The sequence below is a fragment of the Notolepis coatsorum genome (assembly GCF_963971535.1).
Source record: "Notolepis coatsorum genome assembly, chromosome: 2".
Lineage (NCBI taxonomy): Eukaryota > Metazoa > Chordata > Actinopteri > Aulopiformes > Paralepididae > Notolepis > Notolepis coatsorum.
Genome location: NC_140166.1, coordinates 54,513,464 through 54,528,610, shown reverse-complemented (window position 1 = coordinate 54,528,610; position 15,147 = coordinate 54,513,464). Strand labels below are relative to the sequence as shown.

The 15,147-nt window shown below is 40.5% G+C and overlaps 1 protein-coding gene across 1 annotated transcript in view; it reads left to right on the top strand.

The window, feature by feature from the left end:
• Positions 1-15,147, top strand: part of stxbp1b (syntaxin binding protein 1b) — a gene marked incomplete at its 5' end in the record, with an annotated part of 98,794 nt that overhangs the window by 78,046 nt on the left and 5,601 nt on the right. Inside the window, 4 exons of the mRNA XM_084308150.1 lie at positions 12,137-12,202; positions 13,010-13,090; positions 14,148-14,286; positions 14,729-14,838. Coding sequence (XP_084164276.1) covers positions 12,137-12,202; positions 13,010-13,090; positions 14,148-14,286; positions 14,729-14,838 — 396 coding nt within the window. The remainder of the gene's footprint in view (positions 1-12,136; positions 12,203-13,009; positions 13,091-14,147; positions 14,287-14,728; positions 14,839-15,147) is intronic.

The window sequence follows — 15,147 nt, the reverse complement described above, 5'->3', positions numbered from 1 at the left end:
GAAAAAAACGTTTTCTTCGCCCTATTCTTTTATTTATTTTTTTAAACCTACTGTAGAGGGCCTAAACTTAACCAGTTGGAAACCAAGCGTACAGTAATAAAATTAGCAATCAATCAATCAATCAACTCAATAGGCCATGCTCACTTAGAACAGCGCAGCACCCAGCTCTCTGACTATCCCCCGCGTTGCAGGCAGAGTGTGTGTGTGTGTGCGTGCGTGTGCGTGCGTGTGTGTGTGTGCGTGTGTGTGTGTGTGTGTGTGTGTGTGTGTGTGTGTATGTGTGTGGGGGGGGGGGGTGTGTGGCGGTGGGTGGAGACTAGAGCGAGCGCTGACAGTCGAAAGGAAAAAGAAATTGAAAAAAAAATCGCAAATTAATCCATCAATCAATCCGCGATTTTTCTTTTGTTACAGAATGATTCAAGACCCATCAATTACATCATCCAACATTGTTTAAACGACTAAGACATTCGCTGTGACAGAATCGCTTGATATTTAGTCGTTTAGTCGCCATTAACATATCCATTTGTAAAGATTATTGGCCACCTTCTTGTGATCCGGCGGAGTGATGTGATGTGGGTCGGTTGTGGGCGGGTCCTGGGCCAGCAGCGTGGATTGTTGCCAATAAAGACGTGTTAATGGCCAATCAGAATCGAGACATTTGCATGCCGTTGTATAATAGCAACTAGATAGGGCAACACTGGTACCGCCTGGAGACAATGGGTTCCCTCCGGGGGTGTAAGGCCTGGAGGGTAGAGGAATGTTCGGGTACTCCGTCTGATTCAATGAGGAATAAAGAGACTCAAGGTACAGGAGTCGGTCCTTGTAAACTCCCTTGATCAGCAGCAAAGTAATAATTGTAATCCAAATGCTAGATAGCATTGATGACAGCTAGCCAGCCTCCGTCCACGAGGCCGGCCCGAGTTGTAATCCTCACGAGGTTGAATCCTGATAAGGCATATTCTTTTATTGACCTTGAAAGATGAGGAGAGGGTGTTAGCAATCAAATATTTATTACAGAGTGAATATTCAATATTACAGAGTATTTACACAAACAGCTGAGAGTGGAGAGCTCAACTTAGCTTTGGTGAAGGCCGAGCAGAACTCTCCTGGTCTGAATCAGATTGTCATTTTTATAGTCAGCTGGTTGGTGTTCTGAGCGAATGAGGTGCCTTTCTTCCAAATTAGCATGAAGAAAGGTTCTGGACTTTAAACAATGTCTATATAAGGTAAACAGTTGAAATGACAAGGGTCTAGAATTTCATCTGTCTCCTGGTAGTTTCAGACAGCTGGGGTCATGGTGACACATAGGCCTGTTTTAATACCATATCATAATAACACATTTTAATGGTACACACATTTGTAGATATCTTATGGTTCTTACAATAGATAAATGGATTGATTCATAGGTATTATACATTATTCTAGATCCTGACAATGCTCCCTTTCAGTGGTCAGCCAAAACCGTCACCTCATCAGTTCTTGGGGCTGTGTGGCTTTTTACCAACAGCTGCACTGACCCTTCCGGTAAATAATAGATTGTGACACCTCAGTTTGGCCACAGAATAGGAAGACATGAATACATGTATCTATGGACATATATAAATTGATTTTATCCCACAATCCCCCCTTTCACATCATTAATGATGTGAACAACCTAAAGATATAAAACAAAATGACCAAAACTCTCAGAACACCAACCATAATGATATGGAAAAAAACCTCCAACCCTTTGTATGAGCGCGAAAACCCCTGCGACCAGTCGTTACTTTTGCAGGGGAAACTCTTACTCACCATCCCACTGGCCTTAGCGATCGTATTCCTCAGAATACACAAAGGGTGAGACTGCATAAGCAGTAGAACATAAGGCATAAACTGAACAATAAGAGCATCAATAGTACACAATAAGAGCATCAATAGTACAGTTGTATAACACATCCATAATAGAAGGAAATAAACACTGGCTCTATAAATCATCAAGGAAAAGGGAATGGAAAAACGGGGACCCTCATAGTTATGTATTGAAATAAAATACCACCCCCCTTTTGCGTGGTGAATCAAAATATAGCAATGACAATCAATATGAGGAGAACTTTCATTCACTCAAAAATTCCTTTCATTTTACCAGTAGGGCAAGCCTGGGGTGGAAAAATGTTCCGGAGTCTTTATTGACTTCCCATCTGGTTCACTTTCATACTTTTCATACTCACTTTCAATCGATGTAAACCTTTGTATGCAACAGTGATATCTGTTTCCAAATTTAAATGAAAAGGCATAAATAGACTACATCTGCTTACCTATGTACTGATAATATAACGTATATAACTCATATCATAACTGGTTGCGTCAGTTTAATTCATATAACATATCAAACCTTATATCGGATTCCAGGGGCAGAGACATTTTTATAAATGAAATAAATCCTATGATCTCCTTGTTATAGTATAGTCTTCTGCTGTTGATAACATATATACTGTATGTAACTCCTGCAATGTAGTTGAGGGTCCAAGGGTTACTGGTGATGAAGGGTCCAAGGGTCACTGGTGATGAATTGTCTATATCAAAAGTGATCAACATTGTTCTTTTCACAGTCTAGCATGTGTTGTGGCCGCTCTTACTCATACCATACTCCTTTCCCAAGTCTGCAATCTGCGGGAGACAACATATTTTCCCCCTTCATGTATTCTCCGCTGCTTCGTGCTGAATGTATAGCAAGGAGGTCGCTCCATGTGACACCGGGCTGTGTCCAGGCTGGAGACGTCCACGAGTGAAGAGTAGTCCGCGGTTTGTGTGATCCACGGTGGTGAAGCCTCCCTCGGATGGGGAGTGGCAGGGGCACAGGCCTCATATCCAGCCTCGGTGATGATCTGATGAGCCTCAGGTGTGTAGGTTGACCAGGTAGATGGCGTGGAGAAGGAGGGACAGGAAGCTGCCCATATAAGGGCGTGGAGACTGCTGCCAGACAGGGGAGAGAGAGAGGGAGAGAGCCTGGCTGTGGCTGTAACATGTATCGGATTCTTCTCCCTCCGGTGAGCCAAATGTTCTAGATGTGTGATGACACTAGCAATGGAGCAACCAAACGTTTCTTGGTCCTTTTCCTCTGGGCAGGTAGTGGCTCCTCAGCTAATTTGATTATATTCTAGAACCATTCAGGATTGACCTCTGAACTTGTTCATTATTTTGTTGAGTACTAAACCAACCTATAAGTCTAGTAAATATAGTGAAGTATAGCCACCATTAATTAGGAACTATTTCCCATAAAGTCTCCTATTGTGGCATTCTCTGTCTATATATTCTTAATTTTCTAAATTAATCTAATTTAGTATCTGTCCCTGGAATCCCCCCCCCCCCTTTAAATTTACCTTAAATTTACTCCCACTGAAAACAGTAACCCGAGAATTTAATCTAAACTGCGCGGTAACGGAACAACCATGTCAAATTATTATTGTTAATATTATTCTAATCGCTCTCCTACATTCCATCTCTTTTTCCAATGATGTAATCAAATTGAACCTATAAACAAATGTAAAAAGGTGCTACAAAGGTTTCTATATTCCTACAATACTCTCCTCACACTCTTTACTTCCAAGCTTCCTCAATTTTTCAAAAGCAGAAGGAACAAAACAGATACACATTGAAACACTTATTAATGACTCACTTAAAGAAACAAACAGACAGACAAACAGAGCACAATAAGGTAATTCAGGGTTTACCCCCCTTTCGTGATGACCTTATTATTTAAACCTAGTAAATGAAAGATACTTAAGCTATTTATTCATTCCAAATTATCCCTGTGGTTTTATCCTATTTTAAATGTATTGTCTTTCCAAGCATCGCAATACCAGTTTTAATTAAAATAACTTAATTTTGGCCAAAATTAGGTAATATCAATTATTTTATCTGTCTTCTAATTTGTATCGGAACCAAGTCTTAAGATATGGAATTATAGGACAGGATGATAGGATGCACTTTTTGATTGATTACCCGATCCATGAAAAACCTAAATTCAACTGCAGTATACCTTTTCCCCAAAAGAGAGTGACATCGATCGTGCCATGACTACCAGAATGGTCTAATCTAAAGGAGACCAGGTCCCTGGACACTGGTCAGCTGCTGTTGTCAACCAGCCTTAAACACAAACACCTATGCTAATGTTGACTTACAGTATTTACCCCCTAATCAGAACCCCTCTTTTACCCTGTTGTTTTATGAACAATTGGACCAGTATAGGTAAGTTAGGATGGGCCAGTATAGGTAGGAGAGTTTTTGATGAACCAGTACAGGTAGGTTAGTTTGGATCTTTTCCGGCCAGAATAGAGGCTAAACACGCCCCTTTAACTTGAATTTGGTTGCCGGCGGCCATCTTTTCACCAGAAAATCCTAGCTCCACTGTAGTCATTGCGTTGAATTTTTGGACTCGTCCAGACAAAACGTCTTGATAATTGTTCCCTTGAAAGGACATTCGTTTTTTGGTAGAAAGAAAATGTTGAACCAAAGCGGTACTGTCTGACAATATAACGTCCATCCCTGACATGGTTTGAACATGCAGGGCAAGAGAGAGAGAGGCAGGACAACAACTGACTACTTCCATTGTAGTCCATCATATTAATACATCTCTTATCAATGGTCCCCCAGAGCTGTCATTCCGTGTCAACCAGGTTGAACACTTCATAATGAGATTTAACTATGCAAAGAATGACAGCATCTAATCAGTACAACAGCCGTCAATATATAAATTATGATGTAAATCACTTATCCGCAATGCACTACTTACTCACAGTTGATCTAAAAATATACTCAATTACTTTCTGTCACTCAATTGTCACCCACTCATCCATTTATCAATCAGACACCCCATTCATCCAGTCAGCAGTCAATACTCAATCACTCAATCCACCCATCAAAGTTGTGCTTCTATTGGTTGTAACTTAATAGGCCAGGTTACATGATTAATGAATTATATTTTATATGTTAATATCGATTATTGTTCACATTTACATTACATTAAAGCCAAGAGATACTATTATTTACGTCCATCGTCACATTAGTTGGTAGGAATACAAGTTCCAGAATGCCTTGCGTCTATTTGTCTGCTCAGAGCTAGAGAGACACACAGGCGCGAGGATAGTGTATTGGAACTTGACGTTTGGACAATCTATTATTTTTGGGAAGTAGTTATTCTACACGTCTATCTTTTGTCCTTTAAACTTCTATTAATTTCCCAGGCCCTCTTTTAAACAAACACTCACCTTAACACTAACTTTAAGCACTTTAACACTACATTTTATTTATCTATTATTGAAGAGATTTGTACTATATTCATAACCCATTTGCACCTTACCTTAAAGTTTTGTATTGTCTGCATAATTGTACCTCACTGTATTTAGATTTTAAGTCATACTTCAGATTGTATTTTGTATTGTATAGTATACCGTATCTTCTCTAATATTGGACAGGTCTTGTATTTACCTCAGCTGCAAAGAGCACCAGGCCTTTAGAGGCCTATATAAGAGGCAGGCCTTAATTTCATTTATTTAGACTAACATTATTTAAATATTGATTAATGTAATTCACACACTGAAGTTGGAGAGTAGGGAAACCCGTTAATGTGGTCAGAGTGTAGTGGGAACGATAGAGAGAGACAGTGCTTAACCTGAATTTTCCAAGAGTTTATCTCATTCTGTATCACGGCATGATCATGCAACCTTGTATTGGAAGCCGGCCTATATTTATTTTGTCTGCATTTATCAAAGAGGCCCGTCCTCTCCACTATTAGAGGATTTACGGCATTCCTTTTCTATTCACTGTTTTCTATACTGTAAAAAGCACTCTCTCCGGGGCAAGCATTTTACCGTAAAGTACATGTATTTTATTGTGATAAGTGATAAACAAACAGCCTTAAAAGTCTATTAAATTAACTAAGGGTTATTGAGTTTATTCAGCACAGCATGACTAATGTCCTATTTTGTGTGATTTTATTACTGCACCTTAAGTTTGAGTCAGAATTTTGTATGCATATATAATGACAATAAAGTATAATCTAATCTAATCTGGGGGACCCTGATGTAAACAAGACGAAAGTCTTTCTCTGGTCTGCATCCCCTTAACAATTGTATGTATTGAGCTGTACTGTACTGTACCCATTCTGCAATCTGTTAATAAAGTTTTCAATCAATCAATCAATCAATCTAATGGTGGGACCATAAATGTATTCAAATTGACATTTTGATTGCAGTGTTGAAATAACTTTAAACAATTTTATTCCTAAAACATATGGTTTGGCTTGATTTATGGTGACATAAGATGCTTATGATATAATAATTTACCATTCATATTACATTGGACACAAATATATATTCTAAAGCTGGATTCTAATACAGAAAAGGTATTCATATTATTTCAGTTCTTTATTTTGTCCAGTATGACCTGAAAAGAGCAATTATTTTGTTATATAAATAATAATAAGGTTTCATCCATTTGGTTAGGAGAGATGATTGTCCTTCTCTTTAGAAACCACAACTTGCTCCTCACACGTGACCGACCCATTCACTTCACACACTTGCACGCTGGTTACATTCAGGGCATTCTAAAATCCACACATGCAGTATTTCGGTGCGCATCTGTCACAGATTTCTAGGAAGTTCTTGATAATGAAAGATTTAGCCACACATCGCTTATCGTAGTACCGCGGAAGAGGAGGTTATTTAACATTTAAAAGGCTAAATAAATTCTTAATTGTAGTTGCGAGAGGCAGTTGTTAGTGTGTGTTATTCTGGTTAGCCGGACCCCAATCCCCTCTCTTAAACTCGGATGATATTCGCGCGAATGGTCCACTCTGATTATGTTTCCACGTATCATATATTGGCGCAGTTAGCCTGCTTGTTTGGCACGGGGGGGGCCGACGCTGCGGCAGAACACCCCATCCTCCAGACGCGATTAAATATAGTTTAAAAAATAAAAAGCAAAATGTGACTTCTGTTTTAGCTAGAGGCGCTGTGGCCTGACGACAGCTGCGTCTGACGTCCACAAATACAACCAAAACACAATAATGGATCTAGCCCCCACCACCACCTCCTGTTGCGAGGGGGGCGATTGGAAAACGACGGAAATAAATGTTTTGAGTGATGGGACCAATGTTATTTACAGACTGTAAAGGATCCAATTTAGTTTCCTAATTATAATTTTATAAAGGAACTTAGATTTCCAATGTTTTAGTTATACGGTGTAATGATCTATGGGACTTTTACTTTGTTAAACCGGAAGCTTGCTGTGTGCTCAATTTAGCAAGGCTAAACTCTGGTTTGGCTGCCTTGTGTCAGAGTGGAAGTACGTTTGAAGAATAAAGTGTGACAGCGTGAAAAGTTACGACGGGCACCGGAAGTTATGTTGTTGTTGTATATACGCAAGCGAACAGTTGTGTGGACTCTTAACAAGCGAGTGTTTTGGACATGTATGTACGTTTTGGTACAACCCGGGTGTGATCATTGACTCACACATAACAGAAGTCCATATTAACATTGCTTACACCGATTGTGAAAGGGTGATTTTGAAGAATACAGGGGAGGTGTGAGGTGTCTGAGGTGAGTGACATCTGATACTCCCTGTTATGAGATCGTATTACTTGTGGCGCAAATAACTGCTTTTCATGCTTACAGTGTATACACACTGACTTACTGCACTGAGCCATGCTCAAAATAACTAATAAAACAAGGTGTGATTAGTGGCTATTCAATTAACTAAGGAGCTTTTTGACATTTATTCACGACTAATTGTTCCCGGGATCTTCTATTCAAACATAGGCTAGACAAAAAACAAATTCCACATTTATTCACACCCAACAACATTTATTCACACCCACCATGCATTCCCCCACCATGTATTCCAGACTCATACATGAATCTCACTGTCATGCTATAGATGTGTGTTCCTATATGTAATCCGTTTGCACTATAGGCGCTAAGGGCAATAATGCCCTGTGTGTGTGTGTGTGTGTGTGTGTGTGTGTGTGTGTGTGTGTGTGTGTGTGTGTGTGTGTGTGTGTGTGTGTGTGTGTGTGTGTGTGTGTGTGTGTGTGTGTGTGTGTGTGTGTGTGTGTGTGTGTGTGTGTGTGTGTGTGTGTGTGTGTGTGTGTGTGTGTGTGTTTGCTTGTTAGGAAAGACAACAACTTATGCCAACTTATGCCAATTCGCCAGTCAAGCCTATATGCTATTCCCCCCTTTCCCCTGTGTAAATCTTGAAACCTCTGAATGCTTTTGACTTCAATTCTATTAATATTTGATAGAATCAAATACATCAAGAATGTCTATTTCATCCAGTCTTTCTTGTTGAGATTTGTCTTTTAACCCACCCTTCCCTAATCACTGCAATGTAACCTGATCTTGAGAACTCCATGAGTTTTCAAGGCATAGACACTGTTAGGTTTAAAAACCACTGCTTCTGAGCCATTGCTCACACCATCAGAACATATAATAATACCTACCCAATTACTCTCTGTTTACAAGTCATGCAGTTAAGATTATCAAGATTATCACTAACCTTTTTAATCGAACTAAGCTTATTTTGCAGACTAGGATTGTTGGCTGACGCAATTTAGAGACTAATACAGGACTAAGCGAGGCAGATCAATCGCTCGCTCGTAATCTGCTCGTAATTCCAACGCATTCCAGAACAGCAATCCTATTTTTCGTCTACTAATAACTCTGGCAGGATTCAAGTCCCTGTATTACAGCCAGGCCCTGAGGGTCTTTGGGTTACCGGTTTACACTATGGTTTACACTGACTATGGTCTCCTCCTACCAGGGTTCTAGTCCCTGTATAGAGCCAGGCCTCCGTGAGGTCTTGGGTTACCGGGTTACACTATGGTCTTTTCCTATAGACCTCTGGAGAGATTTCTTAATTGTACTGCTGCAGGCCTTCGACAGGACTTAAAAATAGAAAATAAGAAAACCCGGGGTTGTAATATTGTCTATTCACTCCTTTGCTGATATGTCCATTTTGCTTAAGCCAATTATAGAAATCACCCCACGGACAGGGCCTCTGACCAACACTCGTAGATTATAATGTACAATAGTTAATCTATGCAGATTTTGAGTTTAAACAGGCTCTGGCTCACCGTTTTTATATGGATCCGTTTCTACGAGTGTTCGCCAGTTGCCTTTCGTCCGTCCTTAACGTCAAGGTCAATCACGTCAGGGTCACCATCTGATAAGGCATATTCTTTTATTGACCTTGAAAGATGAGGAGAGGGTGTTAGCAATCAAATATTTATTACAGAGTGAATATTCAATATTACAGAGTATTTACACAAACAGCTGAGAGTGGAGAGCTCAACTTAGCTTTGGTGAAGGCCGAGCAGAACTCTCCTGGTCTGAATCAGATTGTCATTTTTATAGTCAGCTGGTTGGTGTTCTGAGCGAATGAGGTGCCTTTCTTCCAAATTAGCATGAAGAAAGGTTCTGGACTTTAAACAATGTCTATATAAGGTAAACAGTTGAAATGACAAGGGTCTAGAATTTCATCTGTCTCCTGGTAGTTTCAGACAGCTGGGGTCATGGTGACACATAGGCCTGTTTTAATACCATATCATAATAACACATTTTAATGGTACACACATTTGTAGATATCTTATGGTTCTTACAATAGATAAATGGATTGATTCATAGGTATTATACATTATTCTAGATCCTGACAATGCTCCCTTTCAGTGGTCAGCCAAAACCGTCACCTCATCAGTTCTTGGGGCTGTGTGGCTTTTTACCAACAGCTGCACTGACCCTTCCGGTAAATAATAGATTGTGACACCTCAGTTTGGCCACAGAATAGGAAGACATGAATACATGTATCTATGGACATATATAAATAGATTTTATCCCACAATCCCAAACGACAGTGGAAATCAACGATGCTCTTCTCCGGGTACCACGTTCCGAATCAATATAATCCAACCAGTAATGGTTCTGCAATCGTCGACGCCGATTCTCCTGTGTACATGTCCAACGGTTCTCCGCCTAGGACTCCTCGAGTGTGGGCGACGTATTTAGGCCACACACCCTGGCTAAGTACACTAGCTAAAGACACGACGAACCGCTGGGTAATGCTACACACGAACGAACTGTGGCCGCACGATATACAATAAATGAACGACTATTTACTTCACATTAGATTAGGTCGAACTCGACGTTACTTCATTAAACTCTGACAGTTTTACTATTCTATTCGCACGTGGTTCTCAATGCTCTGTTAGACGCAAGGTTGCTCACTTCACTGCACGTTGACTCGTGGTGAAGGTGGGTAAGGTACTGAACGAGGCACGGTGTGCGCACCTTGCGCTGTATTTATACTTGGGCGTATACTTGGGAATATCTAGTCCCAAACCGCAGTCTTTGTCTGGTATCAATACGCTGACTCCGGGCATGTTCTGACATGCCTGAACTTGTCTTTGAACCTGCCGTTGGGGGCTTGCGCGCTGGCGCCTGGGGGCGCTGTCCAATAGGAGAGCGAATATTACTCTGGTTTGAACGCAGGTAAAGGGATATTCCGTGTATATATATAAATAATATACAAAGTATATCAAACAATAAAGGTAGATTCTCAGTTTAATCTGGCCCTTCACAACACCTATTGTCCGGGACAAGTAAAAAAAAAATTGTCGGACAAGCATAATACAATTGAACTTGTCCGACTGGACAAGTATAAAAAAAATATATATATATATATATATATATATATATATATATATATATATATATTCCCCAAACGAATAGTAACGTTATTCCATCTGATCAGAAAGTGCCTGTCTCACAGTGTCACACTGGAAACTCTCAATCTCTGTACGTCAATATTACTTGTCCCGGACAAATGGCGAGCGTCTTCTCTGAGTGCTCGCTTAGTTGACACTGACAGTGGCACGAGACCCCCGCGAAAATATCACAATGTTTAATAGAATGTTTAATAAAAGTTGGTTGTTTTGTTGTTACCTGTTGATCTAATCAATAATAATAATAATAATAATAATAATAATAATAATAATAATAATAATAATAATAATAATAATAACTCCTCTGCGCTTAACACATCCCGTCGTCCTTCCCCCCAAGGGCAGCCGGGAGCAGACGAGGGTTGTGGTGTGGGCCACGCCCGGGGACCATCCAAGTGCTCCTGCCCGTCTTCGTCATGGACGCGACAGCGTTAGCGATCTGTTGTTGTGCATGTTTTTCCATTGGGTTTCTCTTATAAGGGGGGGGGGGGGGACCCTTGCGAGCACGGGGAGAACATGCAAACTCCACACAGAAAAGCCCGGGAGATACCCCACCTGGGTACCTGGCATCATGGAAACCTGGTCCCCAAGCGGGAATCGAACCCTGGACCTTCTTGCTGTGAGGCGACAGTGTTAACCACTACACCACCGTGCCGCTAATGTGCCTATTGTTAAAAGAAATTATTTCAAATAAAAATACAATTATTTATTTGAATGGTGTTATTTATGGCAATAACAACTATACCGTAATAACAACTATACAACTATAGGCGTAGACCAGGGTTTAACCCCTGGTCATCAAGAGAGAGTGGAGATGAGGAAGATGAGCTGGTGCTGATGGGGAGTGAAGATGAGCTGGAGGACTGATCATACAGTATATACCCCACACACACAAATGCACACACACACTGTGTTTTAAGTTATTAAATCATAATGAGTGTCCCAATCTCTTGTCGGTTTTATAAATCTTTTAATAGGCCTTTATTTTCACAAGTACATTTCGGACAAATAAGTTTAGCTTTCGGACAAGTAAAATATCTGGCTCAAAAAGTTAATGTCAAGCCCTGCACACTACCAAATGGTTAACCCTTTCACTGTGACAAGACAGAAGGTTAACCCTTTCACTGCCACATGACAAAGGGTTAACCCTTTCACAACCACACTACAGAAGGTTAACCTTTCACTACCACACTAGACGGTTAATGGTTAGTGAAATGGGTTAACCGTTTGTAGTGTGGTAGTGAAAGGGTTAACCTGTAGTGTGGTAGTGAAAGGGTTAAGAAAGCTTAGACATTGTTTTATGACTAAATGTACATTTGCACGGGCAAAAGAGCCAAAGCAGCCTCTGACTGGACATGACCTGCTGTTCTCTGTTCTTTGCAGACCACCATGAAAGAACTGTCTCAGATGCTCAAGAAGATGCCCCAGTATCAGAAAGAGCTCAGCAAGGTAAGACATTCCGGTAACACTTTATAGGACATGTATAAGGTATTTGTAGATAATGAACTAATCATGAACAAACCATTTATATACATTCTTAAATTATTATTAAATCATCTATAACTATATTTGTATAACATTTACAGATTATTTATAACCCATTATCAACATTGTTTGTACCTGATTTGTTCATCATTAAATAATGTTATTTAATGTGTAGTAACACATTTGTAGATGCTTTAAAAAATGGATATGAAAAAACGACTATACCTCCATTTATTTGTACATGTTCAACAAATGATTTGTAAAACATTCTTAAAATATCTATGAATCATTTGCAGATGTTATTGTGTGCCCTAATCTAAAGTGAAGACTATTCATCATTAACAAATGTCTAATAGTTTGTTTATTATTTGTGGACTTTTTACTCACCTGTTATGAACGATTTGGCTTTTATGAATAGACACTAAGCAATTACCAGACTTGTCTTTTCATGTTTAACAAATTATTTGTTAGACATTCATATAACATCTATAAATCATTTGCAGATGCTATTGCGTGCCCTAATTTAAAGTGAAGACTATTCATCATTAACAAATGTCTAATACAGTTTGTTAATTATTTGTTGACTTTTTCATCACCTGTTAAAAATGTTGTAGACAGCTTTCGGATTTGTCAATGCACCAATAACAATCATCTCCAGTTCCATAATCATACACCATGAAGGCCTGGTTACGGCTATTCTCCACATACGTACAGCGGAGTACTGTTGAAATAATTCCACTACTCAGCAGTATCTCTCCTTGTTGTCCTCAGTACTCTACCCACCTCCACCTGGCTGAGGACTGTATGAACCGCTACCAGGGCACTGTGGACAAGCTCTGCCGTGTAGAACAGGTACGATTACCAGGAAGCCCCTTTACAACAGACTCCTCTGTGTAGGAAACCACTTTACAACAGACTCCTATGTGTAAAACCCCTTTACACCAGACTCCTATGTGTAAAACCCCTTTACAACAGACTCCTATGTGTAAAACCCCTTTGCAACAGACTCCTATGTGTAAAACCCCTTTACACCATACTCCTATGTGTAAAACCCCTTTACAAAAGACTCCTATGTGTAAAACCCCTTTACAACAGACTCCTATGTTTAAAACCCCTTTACAACAGACTCCTATGTGTAAAACCCCTTTACAACAGACTCCTATGTGTAAAACCCCTTTACAACAGACTCCTATGTGTAAAATCCCTATACAACAGACTCCTATGTGTACTCCTATCCTATTGTCACAGTGAAAGGGTTAACCCTTTTGTCGTGTAGCGGTGAAAGGGTTAACCTTCTGTATTGTCGCGGTGAAAGGGTTAACCCTTTGGTAGTGTGGTAGTGAAAGGGTTAACACTAGCACAGCCGACAAGGGGTCAAATGACCCCTAGGCATTTTCAATAAATGTGTCCTCGTCACTCGGTCGAGCTCCAGCTCTGTCACTCAATGACTTTTCGTAAAAGTACCCATTTTATCTGGCACGGTTTCTGAAATTTCAAAATGACTTCAGGAAAATGTAATTAGAACGTTATTCCACATATTGGAACAGACGAAAGTCACAGCACTTTGCGAGCGTCTAGCGCAGGGGTGGCCAATGTGGCTCTTTGCCCGTCAATGTGTGGCTCTTCAATCCAAAAAATAATAATAATTATTATTATTATAATATATATATATATATATATATATTTTTTTTTTTTTTTTTTTTATGTCACTCAAACCTACATTTCATTGTGCTAAACCTCACATTTTTATATTCAGAGGTAATTATATAGTTTACACTGTTTATTTTTCTCATATTTCTCATATAAGCTGTCGGGTCATCTGACCCGTTCCTGGTGGGAATTAGTGGCATTTCCTCCATGGCTGTGCTAGTGTTAAGTGACTAACTAGGTAACGGACCTGCTTCTCCAGGACCTGGCCATGGGGACAGATGCTGAGCAGGAGAAGATCAAGGACCCCATGAGGACCATCGTGCCCGTGCTGCTGGACGCCAGTGTCAGTGTGTTCGACAAGATCCGCATCATCCTCCTCTACATCTTCCTGAAGAACGGTGAGACAGCCACCCTGTTATCCTATGAAATCACATATTCATCCTCCTCTACATCTTCCTGAAGAACGGTGAGACAGCCACCCTGTTATCCTATGAAATCACATATTCAGCCTCCTCTACATCTTCCTGAAGAACGGTGAGACAGCCACCCTGTTATCCTATGAAATCACATATTCAGCCTCCTCTACATCTTCCTGAAGAACGGTGAGACAGCCACCCTGTTATCCTATGAAATCACATATTCATCCTCCTCTTCCTCAAGAACGCTGAGACAGCCACCCTGTTATCCTTGGTTTTCTTTGATGTTTGATGTTTGACGCATGGGACTGTATGTTATTGTGCACGTGCATATATCCACTGTATGTATTGTATGTCCATATGTGTTGCATGCATGTATTGAATGTGTGTGTTGCATGTGTGTGTGTGCATGTGTGTGTGTCAGGTGTGTCAGAGGAAAACCTGTTTAAACTCCTCCAGCATGCCAGGATCCCAGCTGAGGACAGTGACATCATCTCCAACATGGCCCACATGGGCATGCCTATCATCACAGAGGTGAGCTCACACCTGATCCAGGATCAGCTCACCCAGCACGATGGTTACTAACTGTAACCAGAGAGGAACATCACCTAACCTGATCCAGGATCAGCTCACCCAGCACGATGGTCACTAACTGTAACCAGAGAGGGACATCACCTAACCTGATCCAGGATCAGCTCACCCAGCACGATGGTCACTAACTGTAACCAGAGAGGGACATCACCTAACCTGATCCAGGATCAGCTCACCCAGCACGATGGTCACTAACTGTAACCAGAGAGGGACATCACCTAACCTAACCTGATCCAGGATCAGCTCACCCAG